General features: G+C 37.2%; 1 protein-coding gene across 1 annotated transcript in view; it reads left to right on the top strand.

Annotated features, from left to right (window-relative positions):
* Znf804a (zinc finger protein 804A) overlaps positions 1–21,205 on the top strand; it is a 265,802-nt gene that overhangs the window by 199,804 nt on the left and 44,793 nt on the right. Inside the window, exon 2 of the mRNA XM_005373340.1 lies at positions 13,719–13,862. Coding sequence (XP_005373397.1) covers positions 13,719–13,862 — 144 coding nt within the window. The remainder of the gene's footprint in view (positions 1–13,718; positions 13,863–21,205) is intronic.

Genomic DNA, 21,205 nt, shown 5'->3' with positions numbered 1-21,205 from the left:
TTTGCTTTTCTGTTAGCTTCCTAAAACTGTGATTTGGTGTCTGTTACTAATTTTGGAAAAATTCTTGGTTATTATTACTTCGTGCATTTTCTCTGTTCCATTCTCCCTTCTCATTTTGGAATTCTGAATACATGTATATTATACCCTTTGAGATTATCGCACAGTTTCTGGGTGTTCTATTCTGCTTGTTTGCTCGCTTGCTTATTTCCTTCCTTCTTTCCTTCCTCACTGAGTGTCAATATATTAAACTCCATCAAAGAAATTCACATTTATAGATTATTTCATCAGCTGTAATATGTCCACTGAAGGCTTTCTCTTTGTCTGTTGTCATATAATTTTTTAAATTTCATTTTAAACAGAAAAAACAATGATAAAGAGTTTCAGAACAAGATAATAGGAGATTAACAGTGGTTAATCTATTGTGCATGGTTACTTTCAAACCAGTTGCTTAGATTACAAGATATAGACATAAGAAATTAAGGCTTTCTTTATTTCATTTAAATTGATAGAATGGTTAGTAAGATGTGCAGGGCATTTGAAAATCTTTTGATTAATATTCAATTCTAATACTTTAATGTGTCTGTGTCTCCGGATTATAGTTGTCATAATTATTTCCCTGTGGCACATCTTTTTTTCTCATTGCCAGGTGCCTACTCTTTCTTTCTTTATTTGTTATAGAGATCTCAATCTATTTTTTTGATGCAGTGACTCCTCTTGGCAATATTGCTGCATCCCAATTTAGATGAGAAGGGTACACCAGCTGAACTAGGAAAACATTTCTTGTCCTAGCTGGAATGTGTTCTTTGAACTGAGCTGAGGAAATCCTTGGAAGGAGGGCTTTGTTTTAAAAAGTGGTGTGCACAGGTAATGGCAGCTAATCTTCCCACGCGCCTGTGGAGGATAATAAAACCTCTTACTAACATCATCATCATGAGTGTATCGCAGGTCTTATGAAATGAAATGCCATGAATGTCAAAACACGTTTGTGGTCCCTCTAAGATTATAGCTACCAAGAATTTGTGGGCTACAGAAATGTGAGCCTATAGAACACAGCCTACAGAAATTTGTCAAAGTTAACATGTAAGAGCCCCTACCTGACTTAGCTACAAGTGACTTCTTACCCAATAAACAGATCTTAGTGTTTGTGCAGAAGTGATACAAGTATACCGGAAATGTTTAAATTAAAAATGATGTTGCAGTAAAAGGCATGTTGCCACTGATCCCCTTCACAATACTCCCCTTCTCTTTGAGCACATTATTCCCACCATTTTGCTGATTTCTGAAGCAGATCTGGAACTACTTCTTCATGGGTGTCTTTAAAGGCGTGGATCAAAAAGAGCGAATGCTGCTGTTCCTGAGTGCTGTCCAACAGAAAGACAGGTTCATTAGACATTGCCGTGTATCCTCATGCACTTTATTTCTTTGATCTTGTACCATGAGACTTCTGGCTCCTCCACAAGGTCAAAATCACCGTGACAGATAAACGTTTTGAATTGATTTAAGACGCTGAGTCAATCATGACAGCACCTCTGATGACAGTCATCATAGAACTGCCAGAACTTCACAAAGTGGCAAGAGCAAGGGATAAGTGCTTTTGAAGAAAGGAGAGTATCTCAGGGGGGTTAATGGCAATGTGTCTTTTCTGCAATTTTCAAAATTTAAACATTTACTGTATTTTTCAATCATAACTGCTACTTTTAAATGTGCTTTTCTTTCTAGAGTTGGAGTGGTGTTTTATCTTTATAGAAAACCCTTTTTGACCTTGTTGTGGTTCAGAAAAGCCCACATTTGTAATCTCATGGAAAAGTTATTGGAATTCTAATAATTTAATTCCAATCTAGCATTTCCAGTGCAACCCATGGAGAGAATAAAGACACTAAGACATGTTTGTAGCTGTAGGGACCCAAGGGGGTCCTAAGTCCAGCTAGGATGATGGCTATCCTGAACAAAGGCTTCCACCCAGTGCTGAACCTGGGTTTTATTAATTTGTGAAGAGGGGAGTGGCTCAGGGATGAGTAACTGTGAGAGTGGTGGGAAGTCAGGAAAGTAGGACAGTGGTGAGAGCTGGCTAGGCCAGAGGCCAGAAGCCACTTCTGCAACATGCAGAGAGAAGGATAGGTAGGAAGAGTAATCTGCGTATCACAGAATGGAGCAGTAGTTAATATTTCAGGGTCGGTGCTGCAGTTTTGATGTGTAATCCATGCCCTGAGAAGTCAAGGCCTCTTTTCTCCAAGCTCATTCTCAGCTGACAGCGTGGCATCTCTCAGCTCGGCTCACACATATTACTTGAGAGCTACAGGCGGGGTATCCCTGACTTGTCTCATTGCTTTAAAGACTACACATCAGTGCATCTCAGCTAGACCCATTTTCACTGCTTAAAGCCAATGGAGGGGATAAGGAAATGCCCTAGCCAGCTCTGTACGGATCACTACACCGGAAGTAGGGCCAGATGCTCTTCTTTCAAGGAGAGCCGTCCAGGTGGCCCTCCACATACCTTGTGATCTTTGTTCTCTGGTAATTCCAAGAAAAAAAAAAAGGGTTTGGTTCTGATGATTGCCTTTTAATTAATATAGGAATGATGACTCTCAAGATCTGCACTCACAAGAATGGAACAAGAGGCCTTGTCAGCTTCCTATTCCCATTCACTTTGCATTCTCCTCCCAGTGTTTCCCGAGATCCCAAAATAAATCACTTGCACTCATTGTCTCAGCCTCTATTTCTGAGAGAGCTCAGTTGGGAACTGCAGTGTAGGGCTGGGGATTTAGCTCAGCGGCACAGCACCTGCCTGGCAAGTGCAAGGTCATGAGTTCAATTCCTGCTACTGGAAGAAAAATTAAAAAAACAAAAAAAGAAAGAAAAGGAACCACAGTGACGCAATGTACTACAGACACTGGCCTATTTTACTCTAGACTGCTGCTACTACTGAAAAAGTAAGAAGTATCCATGGTATCCATGTATGCCTTTCTTCTGACTTTCAGAGCCAGAGGCTGCCCTGTACATTTACCAGATCTCTTAAATGAAACAAGCATCCTCAATCACCATGGGTAATATTCTATAGTGGGACTCTATACGTTCTCCCTATGTAAAATTCTTACCTTGGGAATTCTATGAGCTAAGAAAGCAACACACCTAGTCTAGTATTCAGTTTCAAAAAATGTGATATGATGTTTCTTTCTTGCCTTCAAATGTGAGATCACCTCCAGCTTGCTTATGCAGACTGTCAGGTGATGTTAAATTTTATCTAAATCTTAAAAGAATCAGCCCAGACATGAAGGGAAGGGAAAAGTCTAATTCAGTCTTCTAGTGCATTCTTCAGTTGTACTATTTAGTTCTATAAATTAACCAGAGGGTTCAACCAGTACTAGTCATGGGATAGGGTTTTCAAGGATCAAAGGATGAAGATTCAATCAGCTCCTCTGAAAACGCACTATTTTAATGATGAGCATAGCCAATAGGGCTGGGGAAGGCTGTACTTCTGGCAGCTAAGGCTTGAAAGCCAATGCTCCTTTTACATGAAAGTGTTCCAACACTAGAAACTATGCTATTTGTCCAATTGTTGTCACTAACCAAAAAAAATCACAGAAGAGAACTAGTTAAAGCATAATAACTGTATCCTGTTGTTTTGAAGTTAATTCAGGAAAGGTATCCTTTTGGAAAAACAACTCCACTTGTTTCAGTTTTCATAAATGTGTAATTCTCATTACAGTGTCTTTTTACTTTACTGTGCTCTTACATTTAACTGAGGTCATTGGAGTTTTCCACAGAGACATGATGTTCAATATACAGTCTTTTTAGTATTCAGCCTCTGTCTTTACCTTTGCTTATGGTGTCGATGAGTTTGCATTTTTGTGAAATCTTTTTTCAAAACACTTATATTTAAAGGCATATTTTAGTGTAACTCTGTTCAATCTATTTATGGAGTCTGATAAAAATATGACTTTCCAACCCAACTCTTACTTGTCCTTTCTAAGCATCTTGTGATTTTTTTTCCTTTAACTTTTCAGATAATAGTACATGCCCTTCAGGGCAAAATGATATTTATGTTGAGACAATAGAAGAGCCTTTTACAACCCAGAAATGGTTGATCTTTGCCAAATAGGGAAGGCATTCATACCAGATAAAAGCTAACTTCAGTACTACTGGGACATATGAAGACATGTTCAGATTTCAAATACAGGGATTCTTCCTCACACTAATTTAAATTCCAGTTCTTTGAATACCAACGGGGCATCCTACAATTTCATATAATTCTTTTTTCTATTTTAAAGAGAATTAAAAAATTAAAAACAGTACAGAATTTCAAAACAAGATGATAGGAAATTAACAATGGTTGTTATATTTCATGTTGTTACCTTCCAAGTAGTTGTTCAGATTACCAGATATAGGCGTGCAAAATTAATCAAAAATGTCATAGCTAAATCTCAGAAACAGCTGAAATGCCCATCAACTGAGGAATGGATAAAAAATATGGTATTTTTATACAAAGGATTATTACTCAGTCATAAAGAAAGATAAATACAAGTTCTTTTATAGGTAAATGGCTGCAACTGGAGACTATATTCATAAGTGAAATAGAACCTCATGTGTAAGCATTGTATTGTCTCCCTAGTGTATGAAACTGAAAGAGTGACTATAATTCTGACATGAACTTCTGGAGTTATTGTCAGATCCCACAGATTAAAGGATCAGTCTGCCAGATAGTCTGCACTTAACAAGCCAATCTGGCGTACAAGTTACCTGCACTTCTAACAAACAAATTTATGGTTTCTGAAGTCATCGGGCTTGATAACTTGCTAGAGTGGCTCACACAACTCAAAATAACAGTTACAATAACACAGTTACTATTTCACGTAAGAATGTAGTCCAGGAATAGCCAGATGTGAGAGGTCCATATGACAGGGTAGCAGAAAGGGTTCTGGAGCCTCCATGCTCTCTTTGAAAAATTACCCTTGTGGCACACTGAGGTGCTGGTCAATCCAGCAGCTCTCTGAACGTCATAAGCCAGGGGGTTTTAGAGTTCATTATGTACCTGTGACTACTTAAATCACTGGACATGGGTGATGGGCTCATTGTTTACTCCCACCCTTTCTTAGAGGTTAGGGATTGGGGTTGAAAGCTGGAACCCACTATACATGCATTAGTTTTTCCAGACATCAGCCCCAAACTAGGGGTATCCACCTGCCAATATTCATCTAAGCACACTGGAAAGGTATTCTTTTTTTTTTTTTTCTGGTACTGGGAATTGAACTCAGTACCTTGTGTTTTTCAGGTAGGTGCGATTCCACTGAGCTATATTCCCAGCCCTGAAAAAGCAGTCTTATCACTTGAGATTACAAGGATTTAAAGTTTTGCATGAGGAAAGAGAGACAAAGCCTAAATACACATTCCTGATTACATCACAGTATGGCAATCACATTTCTGCACCCCTTCTTTTGCACAGCATCTCTTTCATGGTAAATAAAGCTTTGGGATCTCAACACTCAAAGGTCTTTCAGTCCTGTTTCTTTCTTGAATAAATATTCTCTTCTTTATGGTAAAAGGAAAGATAAAAAAAGGAAAAAAGGCAAAGAATAAAAAGTAGTTCACTTCTAAATGAGTACAAAGGAAAGCCATCATAGAGTAAATTGCATTTTAGCAAGAAAACTGCAAGTAGTGAATAAGCATAGCATGCTAACATCTGGTAAAAGAACATTCTAATAATAAATAACAATCTAAGGAGCTAAGTGGATATATAATCACACAAGTTTTGGAAGTGGTGGGTTGCTTACACATAAAAGAATGATGGTAGCATTTTAGTCAGGAACCAGGTAGTATGGGACCCATATGCCATCTTAAGGGTACTTATTCTGGTAATGCTGGAGAACTATTGGTGAGTTCAAATGGAGAAATGATATTATCTTAAATTTTCAAGAAAATGAATCTTGACAGCAAGGTATTTACTGAAAAGACTGCACATTTACACTCTTATTTCAGTTTTCCTTGAAACTTAAGGCCAGTAAAAGGCTTTCAATGCCGGCAATTTCTTTGAGAAGTGATTACAGGAACAAAAATACAGTTCTGAAGAAGGAGGACAGGTAAGAAAGAAAAATTGATAATTTGTTGCACTGTCTGCCACTGTTGAAACTGACTTCCATCCCTGAGACCTTCTGGACATCTTTGAAGTGCATCATAGAAAGGTCTGCCTGGGAAATAAAATGATTTATGCTTGAGATGTCAGCTTCCCCAGTGGTCAGAGGTGGGCTTGTGGCATTAGCTTCTTCAGACTTCTGAGTTGTACATCTGAGAGTATAAGTGCTGTGCTGTGAGCTACACCCCTGGCCAGGCACAGAAAGATGCTTCAAAATAGGCTGAGAGAAAAATGCAGTCGGGTAGCAGCATAAAAACTGCTGGACACCATCTCAGATCCAATCACTTCAGTAATGACCAGAACAAGAAATCTATGCCAGAAAAAGTACACTGTTGCACAGAAAGTGTAGACCAAGGATTTTCAAATGAAATGTTTCTATCTGACATTCATACAAAAGAGAATACTTTGTCATCTCTTCCTCGATTAACTTCTCATAGTGAAAATTTACCAAATTCACCATTTTTTTCTTGTAAATGAAGCTTTACTGTAATTTATTCTGCATATAAATCGCAAGATTGTTCTTATTCTTGATGGAGCATTAAGACAGTGAAAAATGTACTTTCCTAAGTATTTTAGTTGTAAATTATATACAAATGTTTCCTATCAACATTTCAGATAATTATATATTAACAGCACCTGTTCTGTTTGCATCTTTATAATTTAACTACTTTAAATAGACTACTTCCAGCAGATATACTAGAATATAATATTTGATCAAAACTATTTGGCAATGGTAATTTGTATATGGCCAAACTTGCTGTTAACTTTAAAATGTATTGTTCAAATGATTGTGTACTATAAACCCAAAATTACTTTGAAAATATTGTGTATCTGGTACTGCTGTAATAACAAGTTAAATAATATATACATTGTAATACAGAGGGAAGAGGACCAGCAGGCCACCAGGCTTGTGTGAAGGCAACATGGCCTGGAATTTACTGTACCTGGGCGCAGGCAGAGAGAAAGTGAAAAGACTTTCTGTAGGCAACAAAGAGAAGTGGGCCCCTGTTATAGGGATGGAAAGAAGTCAGGGGACATTAGGTGAGAAGATTTTAATAAACATTGGTGGTCGAAGTTCTCTGGCTGTCTTGCACCTCAGCAGGCAAAGTCCTTGAAGGTCCGGTGTCAATTTTTAGGTGTCTCCAGATGTCCCCAGATGTCCCAGGACCTGCAAAATTCCTTGTCCTATCTTATCTTCTTTACAAGATCCCGTGCTGGCTGATGAGTTCTCTGCTGAGAATGCTACTTCTGCTGGCAAGCAGGTTGGGGCCTGGGAGAGTCAGGTCCAATTGGAGTCTTACACACGTCACCTCACATAACTTTTCATGTTGTGTGTGTGGTGCAGACACTTAAAATGTACTCTCTCAGCAGCTTTAAAGAACATAATATGTTGTTACTAACCATCATCAGCATGCTGAACAGTAGATCTTTTGAAAATTTTTTTACTTTGGTCAACATCTCAGCCCAAGCGGCCCTTTGTCCTGGAAACCACCTTTCTCCTCTGGTTTTCCATGTTAAAATTTTTCAGATTCCATGTAGAAATGAAATAATGTATTGTTTTTCTTTTGGTGCCTTATTTATTTCACCTAACATGGTGTTGCTCCAGTTCATATACGTTATCACAAATGACAAGGTTTATTCCTTTTAAAAGGCTTATCTATAGCCACCACACTGTGTAATAGTACCATAGAGTTTCTTGCTTCTATCAAAATATAATTTAATAACCATCGATCAGCATGACACCACTGATTAATATTTCATGAAAATTATGAAATATGCTTCCCTGGTTCCTGAGCTTATGGAGATGACCTGAAACCTGTGTCTACAGTATCTAGTCTAACACCAGGCTTTGCTGGCATGCACCTGGACCCTGGTCTGCTGGAGCAGCCTGGAGCACTGGTGTTCCAAAGTCTCAGGCAGTGGAGACGCATTTGCAACCTACGTCCCGTAGTTCTAGCCTAGAAGATTGTCACATTGGCATTGACCTAATGTATAAGTCTCTGAGAGCTGATCTCAGTGCTTCATCTACAGGACCAACCTATAAACCGGGGAATGGGATGTTTGTGACCCTTGCATCCATGGGGAGCCCCCAGTGCTAGAATGCATTGGATAGAACCAGATTTTGGGTCTTCTGGAGGGTCCTGCTGCAGAGGCTGAGCTACGAGTCAGTAGTGTGGGGTCCTATCTGGTCCTGGTGATCTTGTAAACAGAGTAAGCAATTCTCTGCCTTGTGTTTGAAGTCAATGGTGCCACCTTTCGTGCTGTGATAGAACTGAAGCATAAAGCTATGTGGGCCTGGCTGGCCACTGAATAGGTCTGAATCCTGTTTCCCCAGCAGCTCAACGGGAGATTGGGTCTGCAGGTGGCAGCCTCCTGGCTAAGACTCTGAGGTCCATCTTGACCCGGGTGTAGATCTGTTCTGTCATTCGTTAGGGACTGGCTTAGTACAAGGCAGTACTAAATTGTGTAGCCACTGCATGCTGCCTGGCACCGGGGATGGTCCAGAGCTGGAGACTCTGGGGTAGTGTTGGAAATGAGATCTTTTGAAGAGCCCCGGAACTGGAGACTGAGGGGCACAGCCTGACACCAGGGGTCCTGGAAGCTCTGTTCCTGCGCAGTGCCCTGGGGGCAAGGAGCTTATTAGTGCTTGGTTTTACTTGGGGAAGCTGGGCTGGTATTGAGCTCTGAGGGTGCATTCAATGCTCACATCTTCCGAAAAAAGATATTTTTCTCCATGCTTTGTTATATGGGGTTTATGGAGAAGTGGTCCAAATAATGGGGAAGTGTACTTTTTACACTTGTCTATACAGGTTTTCTCATTTCTGTGCTATAGCCGTGTTCTATAACCTTTTACCTGGTTTCCTGTGCACTTGTGAGGGTGCTTTTAAGTATGGAGATTTGTTCAGATTGACGCTTTGTGGGGAAGAACATTGGATAGTTCTATTATACCATCTTGCTGAGATCATCTTACTTTTAACTTGCAAGCCTAAAGGGTTTCTTTACCACTTGTTGATGTTTTGTTACTGCCGTCTCTGTCAAAAGATCTAGAGGCACAGCAGGGACAGAATGGAATCTCCACTGCACTAACAGAAATTCACCTGGGAAAGCTGCAGAAATTTCTATTATAAATACCCTTTCAGAGAGCTTGAAGAAAAGAGAGGCTGAATACTATTCAGTGCCATTTGGTATCCTGAAGCTACCATGAGATGCATTATTTTGGAAATGAAAGTTTCCTCTCTTAAAGGCTTCATTTTAACACTATTTATATTTTCCATAGTGTGGATGGACTGGCCTTGTGGCCGCAGAGAGACCACTAATATCTCTGTTTTTATCAGCTGACCTGCAAAACTTACTGTATTTCCTTGTTTTCAAGGTTGCAAGCAGAAGGAATTTTGACTTTATGACTTTAGAGTTAGGTGGATATTGACTTCCTGACTACGAGGATTCAACTTTTACTGTGCTTAGGTACATGTAAAATAACTGGGTTTCGATGACCCGACCAACAGCAAGAAACTTTCTTCTTCACTTTGTGCCATCACATTAAGTGGACACTGAAAAAGTTGTGTTCATAGTAGGACATAGAAAGTTTTTCTCAGAGAGAGGGAGAATTATTTTAGGGTTGAATATATATGAGCAGCTATGTTCCTTTTTTGATTTATTCAAATGTATTTGTCACCCTCTGCAGTGGGATGACTGTGTCAAATATGTATTAATCTGCTTTATGATCTCAGTCAATATCTATTTCAATATCATTCATAATTTAGAAGGAGGAGAGCCATGGGACATGTCAACCTGACTGATGTTGTCTGCATATTTTTACATTTATGATCAATAATATTACAGAAGACTTTTTTCCCCTATGGCACCCATAATGTCATAATATAAGGCTACATGAATAAAATAATCTAATATATGAATATATATAATATATATGACTAGAATAATATATGAGTGAAGTCATTCTATTCTGTTTTTGTCAAATGCAGCCCCAATTCCTTACTGCAGTTTAGATCAAATTAAAAATCTGGTCCAAAGTGTTTCAGGTAGTGTCCTCTTGTGGAAGGCCACCCGGTGCTTCCTGTAACATCTCAGAGTAGGATACATGTAGGACGAAGGTCACTGGAGCACACATGTGGCACAATATCCACCACGGTTTCATTTAAGTAAAGCCCAAGTCAAGGCTCTTGTCACACTTTTGTAAATTTCCTATAGTACTGGGCATTTTTTAAATGTGAGATAGATCTTTCTAAAATTGAGATATGAGTTGTCTTAAGAAACAGTTATCTGAAAAATAAGTTAATGTGGGAAAAAATAAAACTTGTAAATTGAAAAACATTAGCCTGTAGAATAAGAATAAGACCCAGACACACATTGGATGATGGCAGTATATGAGCTTTTTGAACACTTTTATACAAAGCCAATTTAAATATATTAAACAGTTAGAGCTGTTTGAATGCACTGACTCAATATTAGCTGACAGTAAAGGATCCATGTGGCTTTTAGCTTTTATTTGGTTATTTAGGCCTTATATTGGTTTTGTGATTATGTGTTTCTCTCATTCCTTCCAGTGTAAAGATATGTCCCAAAAATTTACATATAAAATTGTAGAAATTTTAAAATCATCTTAAAAATTTTCTGGGGGTGAGGTAAAGATGTAAGATTGGATGAGATAAGATGAAGAAAGACTGTCCTTGTGTAATTAACAGAATGATGAGCACTTTGTGATTATGATATTGTGCTCACTCTAAAGCTTAATAGTTTAAAAATAACTAAATGGCATACACCAGATTATTTGAGTTCCAATATGGGTTGCACCTTTACTTGTGATAACCTGAAGCTGTTTATTTAATATTTCTGCACCTTAATATTCTTATATGTAAATTGAAGAAAGGGTTTTCTTTAATTAATTAAGTTTAGGTACATTTTAGTTATATATAATGATCACATGCATTGTAGGAAATCTATCCCTATTCATAATACAGCTTGATTCTCTTTTCTTCCCATCCCCCTACCCTCCCTTAAACCTCTCTTTCATTCCTTATCGACAAGTGCTTTGTTTCCACTTTTTCCTTCTGTTCCCATAAAATGAGGAAAGATTTTGAACATATATTTCTATCATTTTAATTAGAATTAAAGAAGTTAATACGTCCACATTCTTAATGCCTGAGGCTAAATAAATACTAAATAAATGTTACTCTTTTCCTATTATTTTTAAATTATTTCTCTTCAAATCAAAGCTAAGGCTAATATTTGTGAAGAGAGCAACCTGCCTTAAATATTAGTGTTTTCCACACAAAATTATTCTCGATTTATACACAGACTATGTGGAAAACAATTATTGCTTCTGTCGCAGAATACCAACATTAGAAAGAAAAAATTTAAAGCATAATGAGAAATAATTGGATATTTAGAGAAAGGAAGTAAACTTTTCTATAATTATAATTAATGAGAAGAGTAGGCAAATTTGTGCAGAAATTTCTGTTAGTTAAACATTGCTCTGAGAGTAACTTCATCTTTGAACAGAAACTACTGCTATTATAACACAACTTCTGTTTTACGGGAAGACTATCTCTGCTTCCCACATTGTAGCTGTGAAATCATATTAAGCAATTTTTGTTTCATTTAAATTGGCTAGCACAGATGCCATTATCATAATGACTGAATAAAAATTCAGTAAGCAGTTTAGATCTATATGAATCATAGTCATCTATTTAAACTGACTTTTAAAATCATATTGGAAGTAATCAAGTAGAATAATTGGAACTAGTGCACAAATCTGCTAAGAAATGGTAAGCTAATTATTGAAATCAGTGAAATCTTACAGAAGCAATTTAAATTATTTTACAATTCAATGCTTCTTCCGGTGAAGTTGATATAACTAATAAACCCTGGCAATGGATTACTACTATCTTTCAGTTAAATGAGAAAATACCCTATATATTCATCGATTATGACAAATGGTTATGTACTTATGTCGTGGGGGAATATATGTGTTCTATGTCAAATAAATTGTACAACAATACAATAAAATAAGGAAAGTATTAGCTATTCATTAAGTCAATAGTTACTAATTTTAGATTTCACTGAAACAATGGAAGCAGATTATGAGGATTTTCCAACCTATGTTTAGAGAAGACAATTGTCATCACCACAAAGATAGCATTATTTTATCTCCAGTGCTCAATACCTAAGAAATTGTCTCATAGAAGCACATGAAGACAAATATATAGTCATTTTTAGTGTTATAGCAATTATGTATAAGAAGGTTTTTAACTTAGAAATGTAGTCTATGGTGAAGAGTGAAGTTTAGATCTTTTTCACTTCAGCCCTTCAGGGAAAGAACCAACCAAAGTTTCAACACCTAAAATTGATTAACTGATTAATTGTCTGGCAACATTAATGTTTAAGCAGGTACAAAACACCAATTAGTATTTTAAATATATGAAAATTGGAAGGCGACAGCCAAATATTTTTCTAATGTGTGGCCTTTAAACAAAAGCTAATGATAGTGGACCATAGTCTTTATTTTCTCAGGGATATAGTAGAATAGCCAACTTTATTTACTGAATGTATTATGAAGGCATCTTCTATACATTTCAGTCATTTTCACTTTAAGTAGATAAATGACTTGCAGAAAAGTACTTTATTTTTCAAAGATTAAATGATATTTTAAATTTCAATGTAGTGGGCCAGGGATGTAGCTCAGCAGCCTAAGCTCTTGCCTGGCAAGCCTGAGGTCATGAGTTCGATTCCCAGGATGCCCCTCCCTGCCCCAAAATAAATAAATAAATTTCATTGTAGGGCTAGAGATGTAGCTCAATGGCACAGCACCTGTCTGGCAAACAGGAGGGCCTGAGTTCAATACCTAGTACCAAAAAAAAAAAAAAAAAAATTCAATGTAAATTTCTATAGACCAAGGTAAAAACATTACTCAAGTGATATGACTTGGGGAGAACAATAAGTATTTATTAACAATAAATATGTAAAGAAACAAATAAAATACTAAATTGAATATATGTACACCAATACAGAATTCTTAAAGCAATATACAGTTTTGATGTTCAAAATAGAAAAATTATACTGACTAAGCTAGTGCCAGAAATGCATAGTTGAAACATCATAAATACACCATTTTCTTTTTTATGCTAACATAGAATAGAAACTTGATCAACAAAAGGCTTCTATTTCTATAATTTGCTTTTCTTCTCCATATTTCTGCTGTTCTGTCCATTTACTTTGGTTTATTTATTTATTTATTTATTTATTTATTTATTTATTTATTTATTTTGGTGTTGGTTTTTCTCTGGCACCAGGAACCAAACTCATGACCTTGCGCTCGCCAGGCAGGCGCTTTGCTGCTGAGCTAAATCCCCAGCCCCCTGTCTGTCCATTTACTTTGGCTTTACCTGTGAATCTTTGACTTTCTTGCCTTAACTCTTAATTTTTGTTCTAATTTGGTTTCTGGCATTGGCTTTATTTTTCTCTTTTTTATATTGAGTTTCTAATTATTATACCGAAGTTGACAACTGTCAAAATACAGTAAGCTCTGGGGAAAGCTAATTGAACCCTTCCTTCACAATCTATTTTTCAGGACTATGCTGAGAAAGAGAATACCATTGCAAAAGCTCTGGAAGACTTGAAGGCTAATTTTTACTGTGAACTCTGTGACAAGCAGTACTACAAGCATCAGGAATTTGACAATCACATTAATTCGTATGACCACGCTCACAAACAGGTACGAAAGAGGTGTCTGAAAAAGTTAAGCATGTCTAAGCTTTTGTGGTAGACAGAACTGCGTACACTCTATGAATATGTTATTTTATATAACTTTCTCTTAGATTTATAATTTCAGAAATGTCATTATGGGATGATAATTTGATAACATATATTGAAATCCATTTTTAAAGCAACCAAAAGCAATGTTTGAAATAGATGACCAACTTAAATAATCTTCAGTTGCTTCTTGTGAATGTCAGTGCTTTGAAACGATATACTACAGATAGATAATGACTTCTAAATGTCCTCAAATGTTATAAGTTCAAAAAATTAATCAGCGTCATGTTTATCTAGTGTAAATGTGTACAGTCATGCGTTGTTTAAGGATAAGTGACATGTTCTGATAAACACACCCTTGAGCAATGTCCTCACTATGAAAACATCCCTGACAGTAGTTATATAAGCAAAGATACCTATAAGGTCACTAGGTAGTATAATGTTATTACACTACTGTTATTTTATATGCTGTCTATCCTTAGCAAAAACATTGATATGTAGCTGATGACCCTAGCTCCTTATAGAAAGATTTTATCTTCAAACCACCATGAAAAAAGGAGGAAAAAAATGTGTGTGTAAAATGGTCCCAAGTTATTGATTAAATAAGTGCATAGTACATATATAATTACTTTGAAGTAATTTTCATTTTACTATTAATTGTAAAGCCAAGACTGAAATTTCAATACTGTCTAGAAATATCTACTTAAAGTAGCAATGATATACAAGTGGGTTCATACTGATTGCATTTTCTAATATGACATATTTATCAATATTTAACATTTTAGGTTTAGCTAATATGATAGCATTGGTTTACAATTAATTTAATGTTTAGTCATCAGAAATACCATCTGCAGAATTCATTCTGTTATAATTAAAAGGCACGCTTTTGAAAAGATGAACATGCACTAAATCTCCACTAATATCCAATTTATTTAGCATAAGAAAGAAAGATTAGGGAGAAATAATCAGGGTGATGTCAGGGTATAAGCTGGACTTATTCATGCATTTTTAGTGCATATTTAATGTACTGATCTGCTTTTGACTTTTTTTTCCTGGTGTGCAGTGTGTCATGGATCCCTTGGCATACTGGTTAAGAGATAGGATTTGGTAGAAATTTTTCTTTTCTTTGATAAGAATGCATACACATAAATATATTATTGCTTGATTTGAACATTAAAAGCCATCAGGAAATAGTATTGATGTGGTTTTACTTTTGATAGCATTCTCCATTGTGTTCTTGCAGGGACAAATCTTAGAAGTTGTTCTCTGATTTTTCCCTGTGTGTGCAATAGTACAAGATATGTTGTTACACGCATTTATCACGGAGTAAAGTAGGTATGTGGAAAAGTGTGTGTATGCGGTTTAAAAATATCTTACTAGCTATTAATATCTTTTAACAAAGAATGCTGAATTCAGACATAAAGTTGCCTTTGAAGATCAAACTCACTTAAATTATCCGGAGGAACTTATCAGTTCCTAATTTGTAATTGTTAGCAAATATTATATTACATAAATTAGCAATGTGAATCCAAGTCACATTTGACTTTTCTATTTTGAAGCTTGAGAGAATCACTTTGGCAATTCTCAGGGACATCATGTCCTAGAGATATAGTACAAAAGTAACCATCCACTCTAGTGAATAGCAGGGTTCAATTGATAATTTTAACATGAGATGACATTACAATAACTGAAAATACTTAAAATCTATATAATCATTATATTTTTTCCCAATAATATAGTGGCCCATCCTTGAGGGTGCCCTCCTAGAGAAAGCTCTCCTTTTTCTGAGCAAAGAGGGCACCTTATGACAACTATCCATATTTCTACTGCATGACTCTAATTCGTTATGTTATCTTATTTTGACATTTGGTTGTGGTCATTGGTTTCTTCTTGGTTGTATGAAGTCATCCAGGCTTGAAAAATTAGCTGTATCTTCCAGTTGTAATCTGGCTTTGGTTGAGGCTGCCTTTCCAAAAATTCTAAGCCACACATGATTTTCTGTGAACGTGTAATCACTTCCACTACTTCATTTCATGATGAAGCTCTAAGTGGAGGTATGCTGTGAATGCACTGTTGGTGAGTTGTCACTGTTTCAGCACTAGAGAGCCATCCAGAACTGAAATCTGTTATGTGCACCAATCCCCTATGGTGAAATGTGTTCATTGTGTACTACAAACATGTACTAACAAAAGTTTAAAAAAAAAAAAAGGTAAAGGAAAGGCTCAGCGAGTTAAAAAATAATCAATGTTGTTCTAAACATTTATTCATGTGTACTGTGCAATATGAATGTAGAGAGTACCTGGAAAGGGAAATCCATTCACACAGCCTCTGCCTTGGGAAGGCAGGCGCAGATGCCTTGCCCACAGTTACTGGCTTATGAGCAAGCAGTGCAGAATCTGTTTTCTGTCAGTGCTGGGCAGAACCACTGTGGAAGTCCCAGCTCCAAGCCCCCATGCCATGTCCATGAACACTGAAGCCACAATGTAGTATCACACCTTGAACCCACAGCCCACCTGCTCCAGCGAAACACTGGGTAGGACCAGAGCTCCTACTAGTATTTGTATGCTGCTGCTGTACACTTAAGACTCCAAAATAGTTCAAGCATTCACTTTACAGCTGCCCAGGAGTGAGAGAGCCTGAGGTCATTTTTCTTTACCTGTTCCAGCGTTAGTTCCAGAGGTTTTATCAACAGCACTGACATCAGAATCATGACTTAAAATGTCCCCAGTGCTATGCTTCATCAGCCTAACATTATTCCTGCCTAGACTTTTGGCAGGGTTCTATGCTTACTACCTTGTCCTCCTCCTTGGCCCCAGCATGCTGTCTGTGTAAAGTAGGGGTGGTACTGGTGAAGGCAGGTGATGTGAAGCAGGGTGCATCTGAGTCTCAGAGCCATGTGGACCTTGTGCTGTGTCAGTGCTGCTCCTGGGATAGCACTGCAGCTGGAGGTGATGCTGAGCAGAACTCAAGTCAATCCTGCTGGAGTTAAGGTTTCTGCATGGTGCCAGACCAGGGGTAGAGGCCCGACCTTCAAGCAGTAGTCTGGGAATACTGTGCTGCCTGAGGTTAGAGGACTGGTGACTGAGACAGCCCTTTCTCCATCCACACTGACACTAAGGTGGGTCACACCTGAATCTCACAGTCACAGAAACCTGAGTAGTCTCTCTGGGTATGGGTGTGACCCAGGCCCACAGGAAGCTGTCGATGAGTCAGGGCCCAACACTTGAGTCTGTTCCAGCAGCATGCGGATTTCTGCCTGATCCTGCACCAGCTCTAGATGCTCTGTAAGCTCTGGACTACATATAGGGCCCTTCATTCTCCCCGGAGAACTGGATCTGACAGGGGCAGACCCAGCATTCAGCTTCACGCCAAAGTCCTATTCTAGCCTGTGTGTCTTCTTCCCTAGTGGGTGGATCTTGTTCTCATTGCTGTTCAAAGTTGGAAAAGTAGAAGTATTTTCTTATGATTTAGATCTAAAATCTCCCCCCAAATCCTCATGTGTGTAAAAATGTGATTAGATTGTGGAATGCTATATTCATCAGTGGGTCTATCCACTGATTAGCTCATTACCTAAATATTCTGTTAGGTGGCGGGACCTGGTTGGAGATGGATCTCTGGAGCATGATTTGGAAGGGAGTACTCTGTTGCTTCCTCCCCCTTTCTCTCTCTCTCCACTTCCTGGCTTCCGTGATGTGAGCATCTTTTCTTCCACATGACCCTCTGGCATCCTGGTTCTGCCTTGCAGCTAGTCAATCATGGACTGACACTCTCAGCCGAATTAAACTTCTGCTCATTTAAATAATGAGTGTCAGATATTCTTTCCTAGTGAAGAGAAGGTGATAAAGATTTATTCTCTTTTCTCTCTGGCTGACACAGACTAGCAAATAGCCAGTCAATAGAAACACAAGATTTTATTCACACATATAAAATGGAATTTAAATTTTAATTTTATACTAATAAAGGACAGTTTAAATGCAAAGCTTCATGTCAAGAAGCATGCATACAATAGCTAACTTTTGAGACATAGGAAGTAGTGTTAAATACCAACACATATAGTATTTTAAGAACATCTATATTTTCCAGTGCTCTAGGACAATTTCATTTTCTATCAGCTATCTTGGTTAATTATTGTGTGTCCTTATTTGGAAAATAAATGACTTTAACAAGAATTTTTATAGAAATGTAGCCACATTTTGGACAGTTTGAAGACAATGGAAGTTTAAAGGCAAATGACCTTGCTTTATCTATTGATTTGTAACAAATTTATGGCATGTTAGAAGGATTCTTTTGAAATATATAAGCATTTATCCTTAGCTTATTAATAATCTCCTTCAATAAAACTACAGATGTACATTTGCCTGTTTGAGAACACATTTGAAGGATCCAAACACTTGTGTCAGTCACCTCAGCAGCATCAGTAACCTTCGCCATGGGTGTAGCTTTATTTCTTTGCCCTCCTGACCTCTGTTTCTGCATCTGTATACAGAGGATTTGGACTACATAGCTTTCATTGGGCTGTCTGGATCTGAGTTTCAGGATTCAAAATCGTCAAATATAATGCATAGCTGAGGCCGAAGTGGCCATCACAAATGATCAATATATGTATAGTTCTTAATTCTATTTATGATAAGTGACTGTATCCTATAAAAAATGAATAAAATAGTTTCCAGTAAAGTTACAGCATTCTAAATTCTGGTCACTGAGATTAAAAAAAAGAAGAAAAAAAAGACTCAGCATCAGCTAAAAAGAAAAGCTTTTCTTCTGAACCATTCCACCTACTCGTCTGCCCTTAAAGTGCAGCCATACTGTCTCTCCTCTCACCCAGCAGCGTCTGAGCAATTCAGAGTCATTTTCCCTGTGAGAGACTTGTCATACTGATGCTAGGAGAGATAGAAAAGGGAATGATTGCCTTATTGCTCCTGCCCCTCAAACATCTTGATTTTTGCTTTAGCGGCTGCAATGTGGCTGAAATACCTCCCCAAAGAGGCTGAAGTGACCTCCACCTCAGCAAGTCGAGAATTCGGTATCTTGCAGCTTGCTGTTTTGTTCTGCCCCAGAGGAAGTCAAGGTCAGGTTAGGTGTTTGGAATGTGTTTTTCCTACAGGGACATTTATTGCTATAGAAATGGAACAGTTGTATACCCAAATGTGAATGTTTCTTCATAAATGAAACCGCTGTTCAGTGACATGTTATTTTAGAAAGGAATTACTTCTTGATATTTTGTGTAAATATTCACCTGTGTATAAATACATTAAAATAATTGCTAATTTAAAAATAAGGTGTAAGTGCAGATGCAAATAGCATCATATGATCAAAATTCTTCCAAAATCTTCCCTGGGATTTTGTGTGTATAAATCTGTGTGTATGTGATATATACTTCTCTTTGTATATTATCTTCCTTTTTTAACATTTTAAAGATTTTCCACTTAGAAGAAGGGGAGGACACATAATTTGCTTCATCAGAGCCCACAAACCCCTCAATAAAGAATGTCTATGAAGCACAGATATATGGCTAATTATAAAACTCACATGTATGAACAGTATTTTATTCCATGTCCATGATTCACACAAACTCGATTGTAGGTTTGGCCTTGAATTTGCCCCAGACTTTGGATAAAATGAACGTTTCTAACATCTGAACCAATGCCATTATATAAAACTTTCCCACCCCAAGTCTTCTTTCTTCCTTTCCATCTTCTGTGATTTGTCAGACTGGGATAATGGAAGATGGATTCAGTTAGCCTGTATTGAGTCTAGGGAAAAAAAAGAAAAACTAATGATGACAGCGTGATTCATGGCTATACTACCTAAGTAACATATGCAAGTGCAACTTCATTGAAGATAACAGTATGTAATGTAGCAACCATTGTAAATTCCCATCATTTTGTTTTGATGTCATGTATTATTGTTGTTGTTTTGGGGTTATTTCGATTTTTGTCTTCATTGTTGTTTTGTCAGTTTTTTAATTTTTAGAATTTAAAAAAATGTAGTCAAAAGTATTAGAAAAGAAAAATACACCTGAATTTAGAGATTTAATTTCTATGATGTCAGCTAAGGCTGTACCCCTGTAAAAATCTTCACTCTTTTGGGACTATTATCCTCGAAAGTATATTCTTCCTATAGATTACTTGATAAGTCGGTTGGTGGTAGCAGTGGAATTTCATACCTTTTATTACTTTATTTTTATCATACTTTGTTAGCAAGCATACTCTAACAAATATGTTTTCTGAGACAGTATCTATTTTGGGAAATAGTTTGCAGATTATTATATACTTTTATTATGTAGGTTTACTTATACTCCCATTTGTTTAAAAAATGAGTAAGTTTACAGGAGTTATTCTTAATAAAATCAAATTCCTGAGAATGTAGATACAGAAAAAAATAAAATATGTAAATCTAAGCTTAACATAATATGGGGATTTGAGAGCAGTACATCTTGAATATCAAATTTTTAATCCTCTGATAATCCCATCAAGAATTAAAGTTTACATTATTTGCTCAAAGGGTTATCTTATAATACACTTAAAGATTCTCCTGACATCAGTATAAAGTAAGACATTAGTACTTCTGTTCTCTGTGATAGGAGATGGACATAATACTCTAAAACATAGAAACCTTTATTTTAATTGAAAGTTAGAACTAAGAGAGAAGTCCGAATGTGTAATACATTCAGGGTCTGGTTTGGGTCCTTGGCTCATAGCTCATAATTGGAGCTTTACAGGTGATTATAATACCAGGCTAGGGTTGGAAACCAGATTGGAGATTGCTGGAGTGGTGAGGTTAGAGTTTAAATTGCATTCTAATGTATTTGTGTTCATCCTTCTATGATCTAGAAGTAAAAATATATTCTAATCCCAAACAGTTTTTTTAAACATACTATCAAGATGGAAAGCAGAAGTACAGGACAGAGACAGAGCAGCATGTGCACTTTCTTTTTTCTAGGCAATGACTCAGAGAAGAGAGACACATTACAAGATCTTTTAGAATGTAGGGACTTTGGAAAGAAAATGCCCTTTCAGCAATTTGCTCCACATCATTTTGAAACTCAGCCAACAGCAGATGAAATTTGACAGCAGAGTGTGTTGAAACAACAACTTTTGCTAGGTGATCTACCCAGGATGTTCCATTATAGTTTTTATCAGTGTTGCCAAGAGTTTTCCCCTTGTCCTCTTGGAGGACCCAGAAGGAAACTAATTTGAGAACAAGTGGTCCTGCTGCGCATGGGAAAGAGATGCAGGTGGGTTCCGAAGGCCAGTGAGCAGAGAAATCAGGGCTTCCACACAGAGTATGTGGATCTTTGCTGCC

The sequence above is a fragment of the Chinchilla lanigera genome, unplaced genomic scaffold (assembly GCF_000276665.1).
Source record: "Chinchilla lanigera isolate Chin_1 unplaced genomic scaffold, ChiLan1.0 scaffold00002, whole genome shotgun sequence".
Classification (NCBI taxonomy): domain Eukaryota; kingdom Metazoa; phylum Chordata; class Mammalia; order Rodentia; family Chinchillidae; genus Chinchilla; species Chinchilla lanigera.
This window is presented reverse-complemented; position numbering and strand designations above follow the sequence as displayed.